The sequence below is a fragment of the Simochromis diagramma genome, unplaced genomic scaffold (genome assembly GCF_900408965.1).
Source record: "Simochromis diagramma unplaced genomic scaffold, fSimDia1.1 OVJJ01000413.1, whole genome shotgun sequence".
NCBI classification, from domain to species: domain Eukaryota; kingdom Metazoa; phylum Chordata; class Actinopteri; order Cichliformes; family Cichlidae; genus Simochromis; species Simochromis diagramma.
The window spans coordinates 4,016,068-4,042,691 of NW_024386948.1; the positions used below are offsets into that span (position 1 = coordinate 4,016,068).

General features: G+C 38.1%; 1 protein-coding gene across 2 annotated transcripts; it reads left to right on the forward strand.

Moving 5' to 3' along the window:
* Positions 1 to 898: 898 nt before the first annotated feature.
* casq1b (calsequestrin 1b) lies at positions 899 to 26,240 on the forward strand. 2 transcript variants are annotated; one of them, XM_040038376.1, is made up of 12 exons: positions 899 to 1,308; positions 20,232 to 20,264; positions 22,027 to 22,120; positions 22,457 to 22,557; positions 22,771 to 22,882; positions 22,995 to 23,068; positions 23,273 to 23,403; positions 23,898 to 23,943; positions 24,086 to 24,140; positions 24,461 to 24,561; positions 24,729 to 24,803; positions 25,514 to 26,240. In XM_040038376.1, exons 1-12 carry the CDS (start codon positions 1,072 to 1,074, stop codon positions 25,772 to 25,774), a joined length of 1,320 nt encoding a protein of 439 aa, XP_039894310.1. In that variant the 5' UTR covers positions 899 to 1,071; the 3' UTR covers positions 25,775 to 26,240. The 2 variants fall into 2 exon arrangements, with proteins under 2 accessions (XP_039894310.1, XP_039894311.1); XM_040038377.1 differs by lacking the exon at positions 20,232 to 20,264 and having other exon boundaries at positions 900 to 1,308.
* The last annotated feature ends 384 nt before the right edge of the window (positions 26,241 to 26,624 follow it).

The following is a 26,624-nucleotide window of genomic DNA, read 5'->3' on the forward strand; positions in this document are numbered from 1 at the left end:
TTCAGTCAAACATAAACTGTCATGAATTGTGATGTTTTATTGATGAGAGTTCAGGACTTTTTGCACATGAGCAATCCTGTTATGTCAACACTTCCTACAGAGAATCTCTCATATTTGTTTAAATACTAAGGGGTTTCCTGATGTGTGCTGAAGTAATCTTTGCTGATTTAAAGTCAAAGCAGTCATTTTTAGTAGAGCTAACGTGTACAATTCGTTCATTCTGGTGTTTGAACAATGAGAAAAAGCCAGACTTTCCACCTATTGGGAATGGTTGGAAATGAACCAAATAAGTGAACCAAATATAACTGAGACCAGTTGTGGAGGGTGGCTAGAAAATTGGAGAACTATTAAAGGTTATTTTTTCTGAGAAACAAACAAGTGTCCCCATTTTCTCTGTTTTTCTAAAGACAACTACTCTCTGACCCTCTATGTGGACTCTGTGGACACCATGTTGTTCAGAGTGTTGTCCAATAGAGCTCTTATTTTTAGCAAGAGTGTGTCTCCTCTGCAAAACTTAATATGGGAAAGGCATCTTAGAGCTCTCCTTTCTACCCAGTCTCATCATACATCTATCCATACCTTCAGCCCTCAAAGACACTGAGATGGTATCTGCAGCTCTCCAAACAGCCAGCAACACTGTTTTCCCTTTTCATAGCTCTAGCTCCAAACAGGTGGCTCTACAGCCTAAACATGGCTCCTCCTATGTTGCCCCCCCTTTGCTATTTTCCTGAGCACTATCCACCCTGACTGACCCCACCACTGTCATTCCTACATTTTAGACAGCCAATGGTTTGCGGATGGGCAGGATCAGTATTGTGCCCCCTTTACTGCCCCAGAAAATGGTACCACCCTCTTTAGCTAGTGACATCAGCAAAACCATGTGCAAATCTGTTTTAAAAGGAGGGTATTAATGTCAGGCCTGCTCTTCTCTAGCCTGCGGGACAAGAAGAAGACACTAAGTTGTGTTTGGGACAACATTAACTTCTTTAAGAGTATTTTAGTTGCCCTTCTACCCCGCTATCACCAGGCATTGAGAAGAAGAGTTCTTGCAACGAACAGGTGACGATAACCATGAAATGGTGCTGGGTGTTTTTAGGGGTCTTCGCTTCTTTGGGGACCCTGTGCTGGGGAGAGAAGGGCTTGGAGATCCCTGAGTATGATGGCAAAGACCGGGTCCATGAACTCAGTGCCAAGAACTACAAGTCCATCATGAAGAAGTATGACGTAATGGTGCTTTACTACCACAAAAATGTGGATGGGAATCGCAGTGCCATGAAGCAGTTGCAGATAGAGGAGATTGCCCTGGAGGTGGGTGTCTGCCAAATAATGACACTGAATGAATATGTGGTGCATGGGTGTGAAGGGGCATGGTGGGAGGAGGGGAGTGAGGGAAAGGTTTCAGATGGGCAATTTGGCACCACACTGGGGGTTCCTGGATGCAGTCGCAGCTTTCACACTTAGGGTTATTGATGAGTGGTATTACCCATTTGACATTTAAGAAGAAAGGCAAAAAAGAACAGATTATTCAGTGAGGCCAAGTTGAATAATTAATAGATCATTCAATTGTGGCATCTCACGAGTATGGCTGCCCATGGACGAATGCTTTAGAGAGGCAGCCATAATGGAGAATGTGGGGGAAAAGATGCAGGGGAGTACTCATCTGGAAGTCTAGACTATGGATTAACATGCATTCAGTCACCTACTATCAGATTATTTTCCAAATTAGGTAATCATACAATGATTCCAGTTTCAGTGTTGAGCATAATTGATGTATCTTCACACAAACTCACAGAAATAACTGAAACTTTGAAGACTTACAGGATAACCTGTCCATGTGGACACTTATGGCATATTTACATTTTATTGTGTCATGCAGCTTGTTCATTTAATCCAGCTACCTTTAGGTATGGTTGATGCTAATGATTATTTGTTCATTATTTGTTGAACTTGATTAATTGACCCCTGTAGCTGCCTGCTTACATCATTCAGGAGAGACTTGGATTCTTATTGAAGTTAAACTCAGGTGAAATGATGTTGCAGCCTTCATAGAACTACACCAACCATGCTAACCATTGTAAGAATACGTAAAATATGAATTTTGCAAAAGTAACAGCAGAACAGTGACAAAAAATCTGGTGAAAAAACAATGAGATTTACACATTAAAGTCTCACGAATACTGAATAGTCATTTTTCTTAAATTTTATTTTTGCATTTAAATTAAACATGACATGCTTATACAAAATCAACCAAAAACAATTACTGTTTTTAACATTTGTGAACTTATAAGCATGAAAGGAAAACAACAACAACAAACAAACAAACAAAAAAACAAAACCAAATAAAATAATTCACGCGGAGTGTGAGGCATGAATTATGATCAGTTATTTTTTTAAGGGAGTACTTTAGGGATTGGATTAAAATGATTTATCTGTGTCCGGTGTCCTGTATTCTCACTAATGCAGATAAATCCTCTCCCTTTCAATTACAACGCGGGGTGAGACAGGGGGATCCCCTCTCACCGCTTCTTTTTGATATAGCCCTGGAGCCCCTAGCCATTAACATAAGAAACCACCCAGGTATACAGGGAGTTAAATTTGGGAATGTGGAAAGTCTTGTTAACATGTATGCAGATGACTTACTGATCTGCCTTTCCAAACCAGAAATCTCACTCCCTAATCTTCTAAATTGTATTAAACACTTATTATCAGGATATATGATCAATTGGGATAAATCTGAATTTATGCCAATAACAGATAATCTATGCCCAAAGTTCCTCAGCTCACTCCCATTCAAATTAGTAACTACGTCTTTTACCTATCTTGGTCTTAAGATCTCTAAAAATCCCAAACTCCTTTATAAATTGAATTTCCTGGAAATGCTGGATAAGCTCAAAGAGGATATTAGAAAATGGAAACTGCTTCCTCTGTCTCTGATCGGTCGAATAAATGCAGTTAAAATGGTGTCTTTGCCACGATTTTTATATCTTTTTCAAAACCTTCCTATTCATTTGCCACTTAAATTTTTTAAGCAGCTTGATTCATTGATTCACTCATTTATTTGGGCAGGAAAACCCCCTCGGATATCCATGGCTCATCTTCAAAAAAACACTTCCTGCGGGGGGTTAGGTCTCCCTGTGTTTAGACATTATTATTGGGCAGCAAATTCAAGAGCTCTATTGCACTGGCAGTGGGGTTCGCCTATTGATTATTGTCATGACAAGCTTCCGATCTGGCTCCAGGTAGAGGCAGCAACAGTATCTGAAGCCTCATTACCGGTCTTATTGTTTTCTAACACGGGTTCTTTTAACAATTCGCTCAGTCGTAATTTTGTTGTTAAACACTCCTTAAAGATATTAAGTCAAATTAGGAAATCTCTCAAATTACCTGATTTTTCAGTAGGAATGCCAATAATACATAACTACTTGTTTAAACCAGGTAAAATGGATAGGGTGTTTTTAGAATGGGGGGAAAAGGGATTGAAATACATTGAGGACTTATATACAGATGACAAATTTATGTCCTTCCTTCAACTTCAAGAAAAGTTTCAATTACCTCAATCACATTTTTTTCGTTATCTTCAAATAAGGAATTTTGTTCAACAAAACTTTTCAGACTTTCCACTGAAGCCACGAAGTTATACTTACTTTGATATAATTCGGAAAGCAGATTTTAAACATTTGATATCTCAGTTTGTTAAGTGCTTTACAATCCCAGTTGATTCCGACCGAATTAAGAAAACATGGGCTGAAGACCTCGGGGTCCCTCTGTCTGAAGACCAATGGTCAAATTGTTTGTCCAATATTCAGAAAGGCTCAATAAATGCCAGATATAAACTAATCCAGTTTAAAGTCATTCATAGACTACACTTTTCTAAACTTAAACTTAACTGGATCTATAATTCTGTATCCCCCTTATGTGACAGATGTAAAGTCGGTGAAGGTTCCCTTGCACATTTATTTTGGCATTGCCCGGTTTTGAATGCTTTTTGGAGCCGGATTTTTATGTGGTTTTCAAACCAATTTAGGAAAAAAGTACCACGTGATGGTACATTGGCTATACTTGGATCATTTGCATCAGTCGAATCTTTTTCCTTTTCACAAAAACAGATAATTACAATGGGTATGCTGGCTGCAAAGAAACTTATTCTTTTACAGTGGCGGTCTTCTTCGGCCCCGTGTTTTAACAGGTGGCTTAATGAGATGGTGTCTGTGGGCAGGGTGGAGCAGATAAGATTTGATAGAGAGGGGAAACTGGCGAGTTTTTGTATGATTTGGCAACCATTTCTAGAATTCTTAAAAAAATAACTGATCATAACGAATACTGAATAGTCATGACTGCAAAATATATAATTTTTTCATTGTGCCTCATCCTGTTCTGTATATTTCTTAATTCCCACATGGGAATGAGGCAGGACAGTGGTGCACCGTCACCCCAGGGCTGAAAGGTCTTGGATTGGAATCCGACCTGATGGAGTTTGCGTGTTCTCCCTGCATCTGTGAAGGTTGCATTGGGATACTGTGGCTTCCTCCCATAGACATGCTTTGGTTTAGGTTTATTGGTGTGTAGTAGTTTGTCTCTATGCGTTAGCTCTGTGACAGGTTGCAAGCCCACACATGACCATGACGTGGATGGAAATGGGAAAGACATTAATATTATTCCTTTGTTATCATAAAATATTAATCCTTTTGATCTCATAGTGTTTACACAGTGGCCCATAGGGTAGTGGTTAACACATTGACCTAACACATGACCGCTCCCTGGTTTGAGACTTCGAAGAACTTAACATCTTAGCATAATTGTGTAAAATACGTATGTGGATCTACTACTTTGACCTCTGATTGAATAAGAGGGTAGCTAAAATAAGCTCTTTTTTAGAACAATAAGTTTTGTATGAATTTCATACAAGGTCATCCAGGCCTTTGTCTTTAAGACATGCTTGTATAGTTGACTTGTATCATCTGGATTAATGGATAAATAAAGCTCGGTATCATCTACATAACAATGACAATGTATGCAGGGACACATGTTCAATATAAAAAGTATCCGTCCCAGCAGAGCACACTCTGGAACTTTGCAATTTTCATGTCTGAGACTCCCCATTTCCATACACGCGTTGGAATCAGACAGACACAACTCAAACCTCTGCAGTGCAGTTCCTTTAAAACCAACAGTGTGTTACAATGTCTCTGGTAAAATATTGTGGTTAACCATATTGAATGCTGCACACAGGTTACCTCTAGCTATGTTAAGCCTAAAATGTTGTATACAGTACAAATATAACCTATTACAAATTGCTTTTAGTCTAACAACATCAATTATGGGATAACATGATGTCATGCTCATTTATCTGCATGGCATATGATGGCAAAGCCAGAATGTTGCGAAAGCAGAAGTAAATGAGCCCTTTCTCCTTTAAGCACCTCTGAGGCAGGCACTTACTGATAGATTATCCAGAGATACTGCTAATCAGCCAAAGGAGGAGGGAGAGTATGTCTGCTCAGAAGACTTTTATTAGGTGAATAAATATGAACAACTCTTTATTAGACAGTCCACAGCTGATGCACCTGGGTCCTGCTGTCAGCCAGTATATTCACCATAGCAGCCTTTTGCTTGTCAGAGCAGAAGTGTCTTCTTACAGAAGCGCAGTGTACTTTACACTAGACTGCATAAGTCACCGCTGGAAATAGACTGGGACAGAGCTGCATGCTTAGCAAGAGGCTAAAGCCCTTGTGAGAGTTTAAGGCCATATTTCACATCAACTACATCTCCCTCATTTACTACATGCCCCCCTGGACACAGGCTGAAGTCTTAACCCTCTCAAGGCAGGCATTGGCGATTTGCAACAGTTAAAAACTAACAACCTGATTACCCCACATACATATTTTATGAGGTTTTTTTTTTACTCAGAAGTACCACTGCAGGACTTGGTTGTGCATTAGCAACAAAAAGTTTAATTTGAGCCTGAGAGGGTTAAACCATCATTTACACACCCAAGTCACTGGATCTGATCAATTTCCTATCTGTGGTGCCAAGTGCTGCTTCTTGGCTGGAGAAAGAGATGCTTAGTGGAGCATGTCCCTGCTGGACTGTTACTCTCTTACTGACTTCCCGCCAGTCGTGACCAATCACGAACCATCCCCTTCTGCTCCAAAGGGGATGGTTAAAATAGCTGGTCATTACCACCTATGAATCTGAAAGTGTGAATTATTAAAGTGGAGAGCTCGGGGGCTCAGATCTTTATTAATTTTGTTTAAAAGCGAGGAATGACACGTATGATGGGATGTATTTATTCATCATTTTCTTTCTTTTTTTCTTTCTTTCTTTCTTTCTTTCTTTCTTTCTTTCTTTCTTTTTACTTTGCAACAAAATAAATATAAATATATTACAACTTTTATTAACATTGACTTGATTATCTTAATTTCAGTAAATGTCAAGCTATAGTTATGTTTAATTTAGGGTTTTCATGCATGGCCTTCATTTAAATAGAAATAGAAATGCAGTTATGTCTTGCAGACACAGTTGGTGTGCTAGCAGATTATATCAATTGAAAAGACCTGCACTCAGAAAATTTTCTATAGATGGTTTTTGCAAGTTGTGACGTATTACATATAACCTGTGCACTCTGGAATGCAAGCAGCAAGTAAAAGTATAACTGAAAATAATCTCAGATAAGACTCAAACTTTGACTCCTTGATCAAACGGTGTGCATGCTCGTGCGTCTGACCACCTGCCCATCGCTTCACACAGACTTTGTAAAGTGAAAACAAAAAGTGTTATTTCTAGGAAGCTCGAATAGACTTCATAGATTTCAGACATTAACACCAAATGAGAAGCATGAAGTTTCACTTTAAGGACTAGAAGTTGGTATCAATCACACCTTAGCTGGTTTCACAGATTTTTATACTCATGCTAGAATTATCTGAATGTCTTAAATGGCATTTAGCTGCATGTGTTTGTGAAGAAGCTCACTCAATTGTACATATATGTGGGAAATTATATGAATATCATGCTGGCTCGCCACAGACACATACACACACATCACAAATCCAGAGAGCAAGTCAAAAAGATATTCACTCACTGGAAACAAACTCTGGTAAAAAATGACCGCACTGGTGAAATACGTTACCAGCAAACTCAGCACTTTCCAGTGTGCTGCAAAGACTTACTCAGTCACTCCAAAAACATGCCAAACATGTCACCTTTGACCACAGCTGTAGTCACATTAGTCTGTGAAAAAGAACCGGTGTAATCAAATTACACCCTTTACTTGTAGTAGCTATGGTTTATGAAAACTCAAATTATAGTGTTTCAATTAGTAAGTTACACTGGCCAAAAACAGGGAAGGCACTTGACACAAAACTCTGCCAACTCTGCCAAATCAAAACCTACTCTTACTGTTACTATTTTTCTTATTGATTATTGTTGCAGTTCCTAGTTGTACCCACAGGTAAATTTCCTTAACCACTCAGTTATTTTCAAGAAACCATATCGTATTTTTGCGAGGCATTTTTGGCTTCACCTACCTTAGTCCTTTAAATAAATAATTATACATAACAAATTATATATTATTTATATAAAAAGAGCAACCCCCCCCCCCCCCCCCCCCCCCAAAAAAAAACAAAAAACAACTACACAAAAAAACCCCACATATAGATGAGTAGCACATGCTGAATTGTCCTTGCTGAATCTTCTACTTTACTGCTATAGTTAATTAGCACGTCAGCAGAATCTGGAAGTGCATTTTTTCCTTGTTGATATGTTGATAAAGAGGTAAAAGAAGAATAAAAAGTGATAATTTGATAGAAGTTTTCATGCTTCACCAGGCAACCGAGTATAAATATATCTCTCATGCATTTATTTAGTTCCATGCGATATGTGGGAGTTTAATCACACATGTCCAACAGCGCTGCAAAGTGACAGCAACAATCTGTTTAATGGACTTGAAGCAAATTTAGATGGCAGTGGTTAGACTTGAACGACCTAATGTGCTGGTCTTAAAATACAACCTCCACCTGCAGCACCAACAGCTATAAATATATCTCATTATTATGACAGACATTATTATGACAAATATTACAAAGCAGAAGTCATTAGGATATGATTAAAGACTAACGGACGGGAAGCAAAATTAACATCTAAGCGCCAAAAGCAGTGATTAAAATGAGTAAGTACTCAATGTTACGCTGGTTAAACACATGAAAATAATTGCATCAGTAATATGAAAACTTAAGATTCATAAGCAATTTTGCAAACATTGATCACAACTTGTTTTTCTGCTTTCTCTCTTCGTCCATCTACAAATCTGAACTCTGATCTTTGGTTGCTATGTACTGTAAATGCTCATACTCACCAGTCTCTCCACTGCGCTCAGATTGTCTTTTTCTTGCCACACTCTTAAGCAACACACCAGCTCTCTGTTTTGCAGACAATGTTGCTATGGTCCCCTTTGTACCATCCAGTAAACTGTAGAAAGTAAACTGTGAAAACAGCAGGAACCACATCAAATTACTCCTTCATTCTTGATTTACTCCACCACAACATCCGAATTTCAGTATGTTCAGAAACCAGTGACATCAATTTATTTATTTTTCTTAAATTGGCATGTTTTTAATCAGTGAGTAACATATTACAAAGAATTTGTCTGGAATAGCTTTAACGCTTTAGAGACTATTTTGCAAAGTTTTGTTTTCATATTCTGTTCTTGTGCTTAAGCCTTTTACGAAGGGATTTGTTCCTGAGCCATCTGGTCTGACTTAATAAGCATTTTCTTTATTAAAAACACGATAAAAAAATATACATGTTGGGTTTAAGTTTTCGTTATCATTCACAAGAACTTTTAATGATGTTGCCTCACTCATGAGTTTCTCTTTTGATCTTTGTGGAGCTGGGACTTTCATTGGTTAAACCTCACTAATACTGGCCTGGACCCACTCGCCTTCAGAATTGTCCTATTCTTCGTGGCATAGATTTAAAAAGGTGCTGGAAACTATACACATAGATTTCAGTTCATAATGACATGATTGCAGCATATAGTTAATGTTGATTTGTTGTCCCATTATGCTCTCATCCGTAATGGGAATATCCAGTTCTCCAGGCTGTTTGACTAGACTGAGATCTGGTGACTGTAGAGTTCATAACAAACTTTATCCTGCTGTAAGCAGCTATCAGAAGAGAGTACACTGTTGTCTCAAAGGGATGGACATGGTCAGAAATAATACTAAGGTAAACAATGCTTATTTAGTACTAAGGGGTACAAAGTGTGTCAAGGAAGTATCCCACATCCCATTACACTGATGCAAGCAGCCCGGGCCATTGATACAAACCCGGATGGATCCATCCTTCCTGTTTTTTACACCAAATTCTGATCACGCCATGCAAATGTTAAAGCAGAAATCAAAACAGATCAGACCAGGCAACATTTTTAAAGTTTCTTATGCTGTCCAATTTTGGTGAGCTCATGCAAATTGTAGCCTCAGTTTCTTGTTCTTAGCTGACAGGGGTGGCACCAGGTGTGGTCTTCTGCTGCTGCTGCCCATCTGCTTCAGGGTTGAATAAATGTTTTCTGAGATGATCTTTTGCATACTTTGGTTGTTCTCACTTTAAAAAGGGGGGTTTCCACTCTTGCCTGAAGTCATCAAATCAGTCCCCAACAAGCTGTGACATGTTTATTTCACATCACTTTTTCCTGTAGTTGAGTTATATTTAAAGTATAACAAAATGAACTGCTAACATTTTATATATTTTATATTATAATTTAAAATAAATAAATGCATGATTTTTCCAAGGTCATTGAGTCATGTCATAAACATCCATCCACATAGTGGGCATGTAATGTTGTATATGGAGCTGTCTATCTCCCAGCCAATTTGATACAACTTCCAGACTGAATTTAAGCAACTGTTACATAGATTTGCCACAAAAATGCAAACAGACAGTCATGATTCAAACAGCATCACACTGTCTGACTTTGGCGATCACCTCAATCTTTATATGTCTTGACAAACACGATGCACTGTCCTCCTGGATTTTACAAATATTCACAACAGCATTAAATAAGACATATAATACCATATTTTATTAACTGAATAATAAAGTGCTGGGCAAGAGTGAATAGACTTACTGTTCATTTCCTTCTATGTTTCTCCAGGGAGAATAGAATTATTAAGTTATAAGTAGTTGTTATATTAATAGCTAAAAAAAAAGTCACATGGGTGCACACAAGGCACGTTGTCCAATATTGTACAGAAAGTACAGGAAGGAGGCTTCTGAGTTGTCTTGTCTAATCTTCTTCCATCCTCAGAGAGATCCGGGAAAAGGTCACGCTGTCGCTGTGGTAACTGTTATTCAAAGTGACTGCTGAAGCCTTCCCCCAAATATAAATCAGGCTTACACTTGAATGGTCTTAGTTGGTTGGGTTAATAGTACACCACTAATGCATCTTTACCTTAGCTACTACTGAGAAATTATAATTGAAGCTGCTGGTCTCTTATTAACTAGAAATCCCATAAATTCTCCTCAAATACAGGTGTAGGATGTCAGCTTTTGAAATGAGTCAGTCAAAAAGACAGTACCTTTAATTCTTGTAATTATAATAATGTGAATTTCTTTGTGTATATAAATAGAAATCCGCAATAAATTTCAACAACAGTGAAACAGAAGTTTGCTTTTGCTGCCTACACTGTTTAAAATTAAGGGCCATGTGTTTAAAAAATACAAATAATCTGAATGGCCAGCCTTAAAAACCAACTGTTGCTGCAGCTGTTGAATAAAAAACAAAATAAGGCGTAACAATTATCAGTAAAAAATCAGTTAAATACACTCCTCTAAATCAGTGACCATATTATTGACCAGTGACCGAACCTTAACCTGATTGAAATGCTGTGGTGGCACTCCTAGAGAGCTCCTCATCAATGAATGACAACAAACCTCAGTGAACTGAAACAGCATCTTAAAGAAGAGTGGTCAAAAATGCCTCAACAACAGTGGAAGAGACTGACAAAGTCATAGAAAAAAATGCTTACACCAAGTTATTGCTGACAAAAGTAATTCTACAAATTACTGAATCCTGGGGAGTACTTATAGCCCTTTTAGTACTTTGACTGTAATATAGCTGAAAGGTCTTTTGCATGTGACACAACACAGCAATGGAGGATGTTGAGGTGATTTACCTGCTGCTCGGTCTGTGGCTTTTTGTCAGACTTGAGGACCACAGGGTTTTTGTGCAGCCATTTCCTTCGTTTTCCTTAATTTTCTCAAACGAGTCGCTTTAATGACTCATCATTAACTGACCAATCAGTGGCAAGCAGTCATTTGATGAGTTGGCGTCACATTTTTGGATCGCCTCAGATTGCTAGGAACTCGAGGCCAATAGGTACTAAAAAAGTACCTGGTACCAAGCCAACCAAGAAGGTACTACTGGAAAAGGGCTATTGTTTTTTCACAGGACTGTTAGTCCCGTGTGTCTGTCCATCCTCTTCAATAAATTGCTATGCACACAAGTCTTGAAGATAATCTGACAGCCTCTGAGTCATTCCTCCAAATTCAAGGCTAAATTATAGGGACAAATGAGAGTGACGAGTAACACACCTGTCAAAATGTAACATAGAATAACACAGCTTTTGAGTTGTGAGAGACCTAATCCTGTCTTATCTTCTTTCCTGGTCCCAAAATTTAAAGTGTGAAAGACATACTAAATTAAGAACAAATTTGTGAGATGTGATATCATTGGATACGACAGGAGTTATGCATACGTGAACTGTCCTTGGTGTTATTCTGCGACATCATCTCATCTGTGTTGATAGATAAAGATGTTTGTTTGCCAGCGAGACTGGCATTCTGGCTGCTCCAGTTTGTTCCATGTCAAAACCCACCTGTTGTTTATAATAATAGAAGAGTGTACCTCCTTATTTGGTTGGGGTGAAAGAGTTAAAATGATGTTTTTGCAGCCTTGTGTGGTAATATACCATGAAGCTTTTATGCAATGTCTGTTTTTCTATTTTTTTTCTAACTCTTCTCAATAATCCCAGGCGTGACTATGCAGCTCTGTGGTCAGTAATGCATATGGCCCGAGGATCCATGGTACAATATGATACCTGGATAATGTGTTTTTTGTCTATTCATGAAAGGTAAATATGATAAACTACTGGTCTTGGGTTGATCGCACTGAAACTCTACCAGGTGTTAAATTATCTGTTCAATCTTTCTGAGGTATAAAAATTCGAGCTAGTTAATGTGATTTCATAAAATATATTCCTGAATATAATCACAGAGACAGCATGCCCTTCTCTGCAGATGAATAGCGTTGAGTATTTTCATAAACAGCCTCCACAGATTACATTTGCACATCTGCAATATTGTTCGGTAAAACCACTTGACAGGTTTATCATCGTTATAGGGCTCCATCAAGCAGCTGTCAGCCACAGTGGGCCTGGATATGAAGTGCAGGTGCAACGGAGAGCAATGTCTCATGCCAACAAACTCAGTTTTCCCTAATGAAATTCTGCTATTATTGACTTTTGTCGTGTGGCAGGGTTTTTGGGTATTTGCTTGTTCTACCAGATAGCTTAAAATTGGTCATAATAAAAGAAAAACAGTATGGGATTGCATTCAGTTTTGAGATAACACAACCAGATGTATTTTTCTATGCTTAATTCTTTATTAACTGCTTCCATCCATCTATCCATCCATGTTACAAAGTGTGATGCTACACAGCTTGCCAGTCGCCAGTTCATGTATGAGTCGTTTTTTCCATGTGTACAATCATCTATAAATTTCCACGCTATCCTCTCTTTCTCCCTCAACATAACACACGCACACACACACACACACACACACACACACACACACACACACACACACACACACACACACGCACATTTTTGCCTTTTCCATCCTCTAAACATTCTTTAACCCACACCTCTTTTATTTGCATGTGCACCTGCCTTCATATCATTTATTCATTGCAGAAGGATGTTAGGGAAATGGGAAGGATCAAGGTGCACTATGAAAAAATTAAATATGAATTATGTGACTTTGAAACCCCAGCTTACATCTCTATTCCACAACGTGATGGACCTGAAGAAGGACATGTATGAAATTGTTTTCTTGCAGTTTATTGCGGAGATACAACCATAAATTGAACACTGTAGAAATAGAAGAAAACATATTTACGGCTAGATATTGATATTTTTCAAGTACAATACAGTGTTTTATTTTTTAGTCTTTGCAGAAATTATGGTAATGTAAAATTTGTCAGGATTCAGTAAGAGAGGCCTGTATGGGAAAAATCCCCTGCTAACTGTGTGAGTGGTTGATGGAGGTTTGTGTAGTCACAAAGAGGCACTGAATCTCACTTGCAGTTGCTTTGGTTGCTAAAAAAAATTGCTGTTCTCACCTGCAGTTCGTATGGAAGACACCAACTTGCCAACACCAAGTGATAGTGAATCAGTTATGAAAACGTGATTTGCACCACATGTTTTCATACAGCCTTTTTAAAATGTCTTGGTTAAGCATCAGGCACATCTTCTGCTTTGAAGGACTGAAGGTTTACTTGGTAAGTCACCACCTTCATGCAAACTATGGACCACATAAATCCACCTGGAATCAATCACAAGGAGAGTTTTGAGACAGCTTTTTTTGGGGACAGTTTGGGATGTTTGAGTGCTCCAGGAGAGTAGAAAAGTGTTACATAAGAATCAGTGCATTTACCATGTTTGTGACTAATTTCACTTGGCAACAGCCGGCAACCTCCAGCAACTATTTGCTGACCAGTCAGGTTAAGTTGAAATCATCAAATTTGAAGTTTTATGATGATGATTGTAGTTCTTTTTTAAGACCTTAATTGATGTGTGTTGCAGTTTCCAGTGTTTGTGCGTGGTGGAGAACAAAGGTAGCCTGGGTTAAAATGGCCGCGGTCTTTCTATGCGGACAGCATGTTCTTCCAGTGCCTGCATGGGTTCTCTCCAGGTACTCAGGCTTCCTCCCACAGTCCAAAGACATGCATGGGGTTAGGTTAATAGGAGAGTCTAAAATTGGCCATAGACCAATTTTAAGTGTGAACTGTTGTCCTGTTTACCCTGCGATAGACAGATTGTACCCTGGGTAGATGTTTTGGGTAGATGTTGTTTATGGGGGTTGGAACAGAAATACTAAAACAACATTGTAAAGTCAACCAAACAACTGAAAGCGCTGTGCTGAGGAGTTCATGATATATAGTAGAGGACATTTTTAAAAAAGTATTAGTGTACAGTCTGCAACAGCTTTTCTGGTATTTTAAAGATGGTGCACTGTAAAAAAAAAAAAATGCTGGCAAATCTAACTTCCTGCATACTTTAAGGTAACAGAGCAGTTTGTTGCAGCTATTCCATGGCTCATTTTCACTGCATACATTGTGAGTTGCTGGAAACACACACGTACCAATAACTTTAACAAAAGCTCTAATTAGGTCTCCAAGCAATATATGACAGTCGAACAGTAAAGCAGCATGGTCGGTTAATGCATCAGTTTTTACTTTCCTGTTTTTTTCTTGTGCAAGAATAAATAAATAAAAATGTATATGCTTGCTAATGAATAGTTTGCTGCACCAGTTAAATTGAAAACAGACATCATTTATCCAGATGGTTGCAGGTGTACCATTTTTGCTATAGTTGGTGAAATATATTTTTCAGTAGTACACATCATTGTTCCTAGTATGTGTCTCACTGGAAGGCAATCGTGTGTGCACAGACACTCTTGGCTGCATTGGCACACCTCTTATCTATTAAATGGCTTTAGTAAAATAACACATGTGCAGTTTTTCTCTTTTCTTCTCTAACTCTCCACAGTGGGCCTGACAAATGCAGGAGATTCACAGATGGTCCCAGACATTTCTGTCCTCACAGTGTGCTGTAGGGAATCAGCTTCTGTGCCTCTGAGGTTTCCAAAAGCTTTCCATGCATTTCATCAGCTCTCCTGAGAAAGCACGCTGAGCTGAAGTAAAAAATAGAATAAACTTAAAAAAGAAATCTATAAGATTGTTTAAAATTGTATTAATTAAAATTATTCATTTGAAAAGACAGTAGCTTTGAAAGTCTAATCTCTGTGGAAAATCCTAGACTGTCTCCTTGTGAATAGTGCAGTTACGCTCGCTAGTGGGAAGTCAGAGTGGGTTTTTTATGCGCTGTTGTGTCTGAATCTTTCATGACCACCCCGGTGCAGTGTTATGTAACAGTCTAGCGTAGAACGTCCTGATGTGTTACGGCAGCCATTACTAATTTACTGTCTGGCTGAGAGGAGGAAAACCAGCTGAACTTCTAATTTTGCACAGATCCCAGGACACCAGATTCTACAGGAAAATGGGAAATATTCCTGCTGTGACAAGCTTTTAATGTTTCTTCATTTGAAAGATTAAGCAATTTTAGAGTTGCAGACCAGAGCCTGGAGAAAATTAGTTTTCTGCCTTTATATTGTGCATGTTACAGACTGATTTGCAGTATTGTCCTGTTGATTTTACCATCATTTTCTTATTTTTTTTAAGAATCATGATATTGTTGCATTGTCAGAATTAATGTTATTTATTTTACTTAAACGTCATTATCATACATAGATAAATAGATAGATGCTGTGCATATAGTGTTGGTGTATTGATGGAAGGCATTCATATTAACATACATATCAACAGCATCCGTTATGACAAAGCCAGTATGTATCTTCAGCATATACAACAGAGAGGAAAACAAAACCCTGTAACAATGTATTCACTAAAACATCAACCTTAAGGAACAAACATTGATGTTTTTTAAAGGAGTAGTGACAAAGCTAACAGCAAATCTGCTACAGGCTGAGATCGGGTTTGTGTCCCTTAGGTTTTCACTGAGTGACTTACATCATAATGTCACACACACACACACGCACGCACACACGCACGCACGCACGCACACACACACACACACACACACATATGATTCATCAAGTGCTCATGTGTTCACTCAAGGAATAGACCAGAAATGCACTGGTGCAAAGCAAAAATGTCTCAGTCATAGCTAAACCAATGACAGAGAGGGAAACAGCAACTAGGTCAGCTCTTTTCATGAACTTTCACTGGAGGAGGGAATGACATTTGTGGTTGAGTTATGGCTGAAGAAGAATGCTGGGTATATGATGTCGAATGTGTTACTGATAACATGTCATGGCTGTGTGCAGACGGGCAGGATGAAGGGCCCAAGTGCAGGACTCACAGAGGCAAAAGTAAACTTAAAGACTCAAACAACTCAGAACAGACAACTTTGATTGGTGATACTGGAAACTGAACTTGAAACGGAACACACAGGCGAGTTTGAGGTTACAACGCGATGACAAGCAGGAGCAGATGCAGACACTAAATACAGAAGGGGAACAGGGCAAAGAGCAAACACCTGGGAGACACGGCTGACACAACAACAAGACGGAGTACACCAAAACAGAACCTGACGCACACAGACTGAAGACTACCAAAGTAAAACAGGAAGTACACTGACTGAACTTACAGACACAGACTCGCGAGCAGACACTCTGACATCACAGACATGACAACAGAGGGAACACAGAGTCGTGGGACCAGGGTAGGCACAGAACAGAGGAGGGGCTGAAAACACAAAACAGAAACCAAAACATAGGATAATAATAATCAACACAGCACAACTAAAGAATCAGAACATAACCCATAACACAGAATCACATCAAAACATAGGAAGCTCAAAATGCTGTGTCAAAAGGACCCAGAACCATGGCATAACATATTGTTTACATACCCAGAACAAACCCACAGTACATGCTGGCATTGTTGCACTGAAACTTAAGTTCAAAACTTTTTTACTGAAGTCAGTCAGTTATGCATGGTGAACTTTCAGCATGACAAACAACACCTTGTTTTTCTCTTGAAATATAAAGGTGGACATAATAAAAGATCTCAAGAAGGACTCACTTTTCATATAACATGTCTGACGCTTGCTAAATACTTTGTTTAAACAAGGTGAAAGGATATAGATCTGACACTAAACTGTTTTGCATCCACCTCTCAAAACTATAATGAATCAATTCAACACACTTTTTATTATAAGTAAAAATCTTTTACAGGATCAGATAATAGAGGACATAACTTCACCTAGCTGTTATTAGGTGAAGATGTGTGATTCTGATTTAGTGGGTGGCTTAGTTTTAATATACTTTTACCACTATCATTTTGAAGATCCTCCATTGAAACTTATTATAGAGAAACTTAGAAATATAAGTAAAAATGGAAATAACTGAAAGAATGGATGTCTGTCTCGATAGATGCTGTGTATATAGTGTTGGTGTATTGATGGAAGGCATTCATATTAATATAATTATATTCTTCTAATTTGTGTCTTGAATTGTTTTAGCGATATATGTGAAGTGTCTGGACACGCACACACATACATATACACTGATATGCACACACTCATCCCCCCTCCCTTTCCAAACGCCTTCAATACTTGTTCCCTCTTGGGAACACGGTGGGTCTGAGCCCGCGCTGGAATGGTAGCGCTGGGCAGGATGGCTGCTGTGTTTGCTTCGGATTACTCCTCACCCCCCACCCGACCCTGTGGCTTGTCACGTGTTCCATAATGTTGTGCTGTGGACACTTATGTGCTTTTTTTGTGCAGAGGAGTTTTTTTGTTTCCTGTTCTCATGCTGTCCTCCCAGGAGCCCAGCATGAGTAGAGGTCTCTTTTTTTCCTCTTGTACTTTCCCATTGTAGTGTATATTTCAGTGTTTTTTTTCTGTAACGCTCCCGATCTCCGACCTGTATCCCCATGTGATGTCTTTGTTGTGTGTGTAAGGTCGGGGGCTGGGGTCCTATTTCACTGCAGGGCAACCTGCACGTTGCGAATAAAGCCTTGATTGATTGATTGATTGATTGAGATGTCAGCAAAATTTTCTAGTTCCTTCTTGTGGGGGATGCTGAGGTCAGATGAGATATCTATTTCTCTGGCGAGTTCTCCGTCTGCTCCAGGGTCTGCTTCCAACTGGGCATTTCTGGAAACCCTCCAATGGGATCCTAGCCAGATGCCCAAACCACCATTGGCTGCTTTTGACACAAATGACTATTTACAAATTTCTTGTGAAATAGGAAATAATTTCATGAATGCATATATAAGCTTTGATGCTAAATTTGTGCAGTCGAATTTTGCATTATGTACAACTGATGCAATTTTACAAGGGTTTCTCAGTAGTACAAACATCTTCCACTCACACTGATGATGCTAGCAGGCTAACCTGCTAGCATCATCAGAGTAGGCAGTGGACAGTTGTATATTGGACGAAATGTGATCCCCTATTGCACTGTACAGTCTATGCTCTCAATCATTTCTCAGCATTTGATGCCACAGCCAAGCGCAGCAGGGAGCCAGAGCATGTTTTTGACAACTCACCTTGGTGCTCTTCCTCATCGGGATCACGTGACAAGCCGACTGTGACTGGGCATTAGCAGATGGAGCCAAGTAATTATGCTGCTGACCTCTAACTTGGCTTCGCGCACTCAGATTTCAGCATGGGTTGGATGATAGCAAGGGAACAGATAAGTAGGGGTGAAGTGAGGTGAGATATATAAAAAATACATATATATCTCAAGATGGAAAAGGTGTGATCTTGACACTAGAAAAGAAATGAGACCCTGAAGACAAAGCTGGTCAGCTTGATTGGATTGGATGATTGAAGTAAATCTTTACTTTTTGTGCATCATCCTCTATTCATCAGCTTCTTCGATTTATCATCTCTACCTGCCTTCTCTCCCCACAGCAAGCACCCAGAATATAATCTATTATACTTCAGGGCCTCTTGTGATAAATGGCTTCTGATACTGTTGTTTATTAAAGCTACTTTAATTCGAATTGCCTTATAAAACTCTATATTTGAATAAAAAAAGTAAAATGTAATATTGTATTATCCTCAAACAGAAATTTCTCAAATAAAAAAACATCAGATGCCACCGCTAATTTGTGACTTACTATTTTCAAGCCACACGTTTGGCATGTTGGCATTTTTGGAACCAGAAGTGATTGAATTTAAATGTAGGATTCACAAAAAATCAGTTCTTAAAATGTCTTTCCTCTTAGATATTCCACAATAAACTGTAAGCTGTTTTATTCAAGAGTTTCAGTTTTTCAGTTTTCACTTTTATTTGTCATATGCAAGTTAGCACAGGGTCAACATTGCAATGAAATGTGTTTGACGAGCAGCAGTCACTCAGCAGCATGGTACAGTAGAAGAAAATATAATAAAATATAATAAAATAAAATAAAATAGGAAAAAAAAGAGCAAAATATTAGAGAGACGTGGTAAAAGAGAAAAGATAACTAAATATATATGTGTCTATAAATATAAATATATGTACACTAGTGATTAAATAAGAAAATCTTGAAAAGAAATATGACGGGAGGGCAGATGGGATATTGCACAGGAATGAGCAGCAGAAAATTACAGTATTGCACTTTTAAATATAAATATCAATGACAATACAATGGAGTGACCAGTGCAGATTAAACAGAGTACTTGTGAAGCTGCAGGGTAGCTTCTGAGTGCTGTGTTGTGTGTGTTTAAGTGTTTTGGTTGAGGTGTCGTATGGCTTGGTGGTAAAAACGGTTTTTAAGTCTTGTAGTCCGAGCAGACAGACTCCTGTAACGTCTGCCAGATAGTAAAGAGTGGTAAGAGTGGAAGCTGTAAGGAAGTTACGAAGCAGGGTCACTGAGTGCTGAAGTGCATAGTATCTATATACCAAGACTCTGCTTATTCATATAACTGCAGAGTTGCAAACCTCATCTGGCATTAACATTGTAGCATGCACTGTCATGGCATATATTTCCATGGCTGAGCATCTCCTGTAGGCGTAATATGTAGGTGGACAAGTACTTTTGTCCATATAGTGTATATCTGGAATGGAAAGTAGAGTGTGTAGTTACCTCGAGGAACTAGTTTTGTGCACTTTTGGACTTTTTCAACTCCAGAGGTTGCCACTTGGAATGGAATAAAATAAACCATTCAATAATTGAATGTAGCAGTTCCACTTAGTTATTTTTTTTTAATTTGCAGGGTCAGTATTTCAGTACTTGGAGTACATTTGTGCATGAAGTCCTTAGGTCATGATAGTCCTTCGAATAAGCTCAGTGTAAGCCTTCTGTGTGCAGTGAGGGCCTTTCCAATTTGCTGTAAATCAAGACACTGTGCATTCCCCTAAAGCATTACTTCTTCTTGCAGTTGATCACAAGTCAAGCAGCATTTATCTATCAGGTATGTTAAGGTCTGCCTCTTGTGTCAAGTGTTTCAAAGCTGGGCTGTGAAATAAGGATTTCTCTGCTGCTGAAGTATCTGCTGATTGTTCCAATTCTTCTACTCGTTGACTGATCATGTGACGTTACAACATGCACCACAGACCAAAAAAAGTCCAGCAGCAGCAGCAGCAGCTTGGGCTGTGCAAGTTTAACTTCACATTTCTGAAAAGTAAGTGTATACTCGTTTAAAAGCTTGATCTGTTCATTAAACTCTAACATGTCCATCCATCCTCCTGCCTATTTATCTATACAGCAATGCAACCATCGGCAACAAGGGACTACTTCACCCAAATCATTAAAAAAATAATGTTGTTTAATTTTTCATACAACTCTTTATAGTATTTAGTTTGTGAAGACACATTAAAATTAAAACTAATGAGCTGTACCTCAAAATAGTTAAAAAAACAGCATGCAGGTGCAGTGAAGCGTGCAGGTGAGGTTTTATTTAACACAAATTGTTTCAATTGTTCATTGGTGGAGAATAAGTCAAATAAATGTATTTCTTAAAGAAAAAAAGCATTTTGAGATGATAATTACTTTCAAACAGATAAAGCCCACTACCAATTGTATCATGTTTTGCTAGCAGGTGGCTAGTTTAGCCTAGATTAATGCCTGGAAAACTGCTAAAGCTAATATAGCTAAAGCTAACCATGCTGCTTTTCATCAATATTTATAACAATATCCTCTCAGTATAAATTGTGTAAAATAAAGTGGCAAAAACATGATGCAGTGCTATGGAGGTTTTGTTCTGGGATAATCCCACTTGTGGAAGCTACTTTGAAAATTCTTAGTATCCATAGACTAAGAAAGAGTGCATAAGTGTTTTTGTTTTTACTGATTTGGGAGAAATTAGCCTTGAAAAAAAAAGACAACTCAGACATAAGCTACTCAGTCTGAACTTGGGAAACCAAAAGAATGGATGGCACTAAAGATTGTCTCTAAAGTGAAGCAGGAGATGCTTTCCACAGTTTACGGCTCTTACTGCTGGTGCTTTGGAGCATTTTGTCACTTATGAATGCTACCCATTTTGCAATGATGCTTTGCAGGCTGCTGTATTATGCTTTTGACTCACTTCATAGTGCAACCTTATATTTAAATGGTCGATCGTCATGTTATGTATGTAATGTAATGTATGTAATAAAAAATAAGAAGTGAGTACAAATGGAAAAGTGTATATGTTTGAAATGGTTTCTGAACTTGTGTGAAGAGAAAGAATAAGATGTATGTTTACAGTTTGTTTAAATATGTATGTGCATGTATACTGTATGTTCAGTAAATATGAGCTGCTCTTATTTCCATCACACCTGTTGCGACGTCTCTTATCCTTGACGTAGTTGGCTCAAGTTCTGCCCCTCTTGTTCTTCTGGAAAGCTTGCTGCCGTTCCTCTTCTCTTGCCAGCTATGAGGGCTGTCAATTGTTGGCTTTGGTTTCACCGAGATTGAGAAAGTGCAAGGCAGCAATCCAAAGCTTTGGCCTTTAAGCCTTGAAAATGAGATGAAATGCCAAGGGTTTACTTGTGTAAATGAAATCAAAAATCTGTTTTCAATGGTGTTCAGGGATTAAAAAATGCCCACCATTGTCAGAGCAATGAATCACAAATATCAGACTGAGACATAATCAGCTTAGGTATGGCAGTAGATTCACACAACATTCACTTTATTTGCTTTTTTTCCATCCACATGCTCAACTCATTTCTTTTTGTCTTTATCCCTTTATATAGCTTGCAGCCCAAGTTCTGGATGATTTTGATGATGAGGACATTGGGTTTGGCTTGGTGGATGAAAAGAAGGATGCCACTGTTGCCAAAAAGCTTGGTGAGCATGACAGAAACATTGCTGGAAAATTAAGGGTCTTTGGATCAATGCAAATCTATGACATCCCACTGTTTCCCACTTTTCTCACAGCCTTTCTTTATGCTGTCACTTTATGTACAGAAAAAAAGGCTCTCATCAAATTGATTCAGTTGATTCTTTTTTTTTGTTAATGAAATGTTTTAGTTATGTTACAGCACCTAATAATACCCAAAACATGGTACACAGTATTGCACTATTGAATAACTGACAGTATTGCTACACCAGAGCAAAAATAAATGTGATTTAAAAATCTATGAAATTAAATATTATTATAATGAAACACTTTTGTTGCACCAGGTCTTGATGAAGTGGAGAGTATCTACATCTTTGCCGATAACGAGATTATTGAGTATGATGGAGAGCTAGCTGCCGACACCCTGGTTGAGTTTCTTTATGATGTAAGCAAATTCTTGTCATTCATTAAGGATGTTTAAATTCAAACGTTGTTAAGTTCAGACATCTTACGATACACCTGTTGTACATGCATGTTTCAGTTGTATTATCTTTTAAAAGGATTGCTAAATTAATTTAATTATTATTCATTTCTATCCAACTTTAAGATGCTAATAAACTGAACTTACAGTTCCATCATTTCATTGTCGTTTTGTCAGGTGATTGAAGACCCCGTGGAGATCATTGGCAACGACCGTGAGCTTAAGGGTTTCTACAACATGGATGAGGTCATCAGGCTTGTCGGCTACTTCAAGAGTGAAAGATCTTCTCGTATGTTAAAAATTAAGACTGAAAGGCTGAGTCTCAAAAAGACCCTAAGCAATTAATACTGCTTTTTTTTTCAATGTGGAAATTTTTTTTTCCTGTTGTTTTTACCACGCAGATTTCACTGAGTATAAAGATGCTGCTGAGGAGTTCCACCCTTTCGTCAAATTCTATGCCACATTTGACCCCAAGGTTTAAGCTGCCTGATTGAGTATTTGTATTATTTTGGGACATTTTAGCAATTTTAATTTCAAATTTTAAGGTTATATAATTGAGCTTGGTACCGTATATTTTATAGTATGCATTTACTTTGTATCAAGTGCCTAAAACATTTAAAAATCACTGCTGTGCTACTTTATTTCTACCTTAGTTCATTGTTTTTTTCTTTTCTTTCAGATTGCCAAGAAGCTGAAACTGAAGATCAATGAGGTTGATTTCTATGAGCCATTTATGGATGAACCTATGCCTATTCCAGGAAAGCCCTACATCGAGTCTGAGATTGTTGAATTCATTGAGCAGCATGATAGGTGGGATACTAACATAAAGAGCTTAAGGATATATGTGGCTGTTTGTGTGTTTCCAACATTTTTAGATTGGGTTTCTCAGAGAGGACCAAGACATATTATTATAGCAGTAAAGTCCATGTGTGTGTGTGTCGTTTTATATGTAGTATAATGTAGTTTTGTCCTCATGCCGAACACTAATCTAGCAGTTCCATCTAGTGGTCGCTCCTATTACTCTCCTGCACTGTACTGTTGTTGATAGTAACTTTTAAAGCAGTTGTTATGCTAGAATATGCATGATCTTTTGCAAAAGTCCATTGTTAACCATAAACATGAACATTTTAAATGTCAAACAATTACAGTTTTTAACTTAATTACAATAATGGTGGTGGTCGTGTTTCAATATAGCATCATCTTATTCATATAAGTGATATATGACAAAATACTCTCGTCATTTTTATGTTATACTAAAAAAACTGTTTTGTGTTTATAAACTTTAAGATTGTTTTATGTTTCAGGCCCACTCTGAGGAAACTTGAGCCTTACAGCATGTATGAGATCTGGGTAAGAGATCCGAGATTGCTTTGTAATAAAAAAAAAAACAAACCTCCAAAACATTCAACTTATCATATTCAGAGTTACTTGTGTTGTTATTTTAGAGCATAAATATTCAAAATGCTTTCATGAACCTCTTTTGCACTTGCAGGAGGATGACATTGACGGAGAACACATTGTTGCCTTTGCTGAGGAGGATGATCCAGGTGATTTTCTGCCTTAGTGTTAGAACTAAACAGGTGAACCGATGTGGACACACTGAGGCAGAGGCTGTAAAAGAGCCGGTGATAAGAAAGAAGAGGCTAGGGCTTTGGCTAAGAGGTGGAAACCTGGGATGAGGGCTTGGGTTAGTGGCTGCAGGTGGCAGAGCTCTGTTCAGACACCAGAGCACCTTTTTTCTTATCCAACACACCAGCACAGGGTGGATGGGAGGAAATGGCTCATGAATTAAATCAGTGCGAAGTTCATATATGAACCCCATACTCCAGTACCACTGGTACAATAGCTGACCTTTCTTTATCTCTAGATGGCTTTGAATTCCTGGAGATTCTCAAGGAAGTGGCACGTGATAACACTGATAACCCTAACCTCAGCATCATCTGGATTGATCCTGATAACTTCCCTCTGGTATGAATTTTCTCAGTTAAAGTGCATATCTACTACATTGGAAATTATTTGTGTTCATGATGTAGTCTACTTACAGGATAAAAATTACCCTAATGATTTTTTTTTTAAAAATAGAGTCTCCATTTAATGCTTTCTTTTCTTTTCCTTTTTTCTGTTTCTCTTTTCAGCTGGTCCCATACTGGGAGAAAACCTTCCGCATTGACCTCTCTTCTCCTCAGATTGGTGTAGTTGATGTTGAGGATGTAAGAAAACTTTCAGCTAACCCATAAAAAACAGGTTATCTGTACAGCATGAGATACTCAAATGGTCATTACCTCATTTGATAATCAAAAGAGGGAAAAACCCTAAAATTCATGTGTAACTAATCATCCATCCATCCAGGCTCATTTTTAATTGTTTAACAATATTTGCTCGTCACCATGGTCTATTTGTTGGTGCCATTGCCAAACAGTCTCTGAAAGATTAAAGCACTTTGACAGTAACTTTTCTTAAAGTAACTATAATTGTTATTGTCTAACAAAAATGTATCAAATGTGACACATATACAACAGTCCTGATGAGGCCTTAGCTGAATCAGATTCTTAATGGAGCTTAATAGTAAGCTCTTTGTTTAGTTTCATGGTTTCTAAATTTGCCATTTTGATTCACTTCCTGGCACTCGTTAATGACCAAACAGGGTTGAGGGTAGTAGAGGAGATCAAGTAACAAGTTAAAGGAGAGGGAAACTTGCCCATCCAGCAACTGTTAACAAGTAGTCAAATGAACCCTGAAGGCAATCTATATGAAAGAAAGGGAAGACTTTGTGGGTCCTTTATTGTCTAATGTGTGTGGCGAGCACATGCCATTAACACACAACAGTTATATTGTCCTAAAGGAAATGAGTCGCCATGCAGGGCCCATGTGCATAAATGTGAATTTTTCTTTTGAATGTATAAATGTCTGTCACCGGCAGGCTGACAGCGTTTGGATGGAAATGGATGACGACGAAGACATGCCAACAGCCGATGAGCTCGAAAAGTGGATCGAGGATGTTCTGTCTGGAAAGATTGATCCAGATGACGACGATGACGATGATGAAGACGACGAAGATGACGAAGACGATGATGATGATGACGATGACGACGACGATGATGATGACGACGATGACGACGACGACGATGATGACAACGACGACGACGACGATGATGACGATGATGACGATGATGACGAATAAATGTTTTCTACTATGTTTAACTTCACTATGATTAAGCCTCTAGTGACAGAACACAAATGTAGTGCCAGTTTTTTCTATCATCATGTGGGGAACACACCCACAGGTTTCCTACTGGGGACAAATGTTATGACCTTACGGGGAACTTTATAATGTCAGTTAGAAAAGGAGATTTTCAGAGATTACTGTCTTTGCTGATGAACAGGTTGCAGATTAAAATGTTACAGTATTTACTGTATGCCCTTCTACTGCATAAAACAGTAATGACTCAAAATGTTCACAGTGAATGTGAGTATAGAGACAACTTAATGTTGTAATGTAATGTAATAGACTGTGGTTCACCCATTTCTCATTTTCTTTAATATACTGTAAGCCTGTTTCTAATGACATGTTTTCTACTTGAGGACAAGAAACACTTTCTTGTAAAGTTTTTAAAGAAAATAAAGGTAAAGATACTCGACAGTCTTAAGATTGTTGCAGTCTTGTGAAGTTTATGTACACTAAGTTTGAGCAGTTAGAATTAGCAGAAGAATTAGTTTAATCTTTCATATTTAAATGCTTGTTGCAATGCTGAATACAAAACTCCGTGTTTGGTCTGCAAGAAATATAATGGGGTTTGTTTTAGGTTTGCTTGTTAATACTTTAGTTAAATTTATTCAGTTACATCTAAGACAAAATAACAGGACACTCTTTGCTTTAGATTTATAAACAGCATGTATAATGTTTCAAAATAACAAACTAGTGGTAAATAGATATAGAAATCAATGATGGCACTGATAAATGGAAAAAAAAAATTGCTTTTATTTAGTGGAATTTGAACATGATGTCATTGTGATGCTTAACAATAAAAATA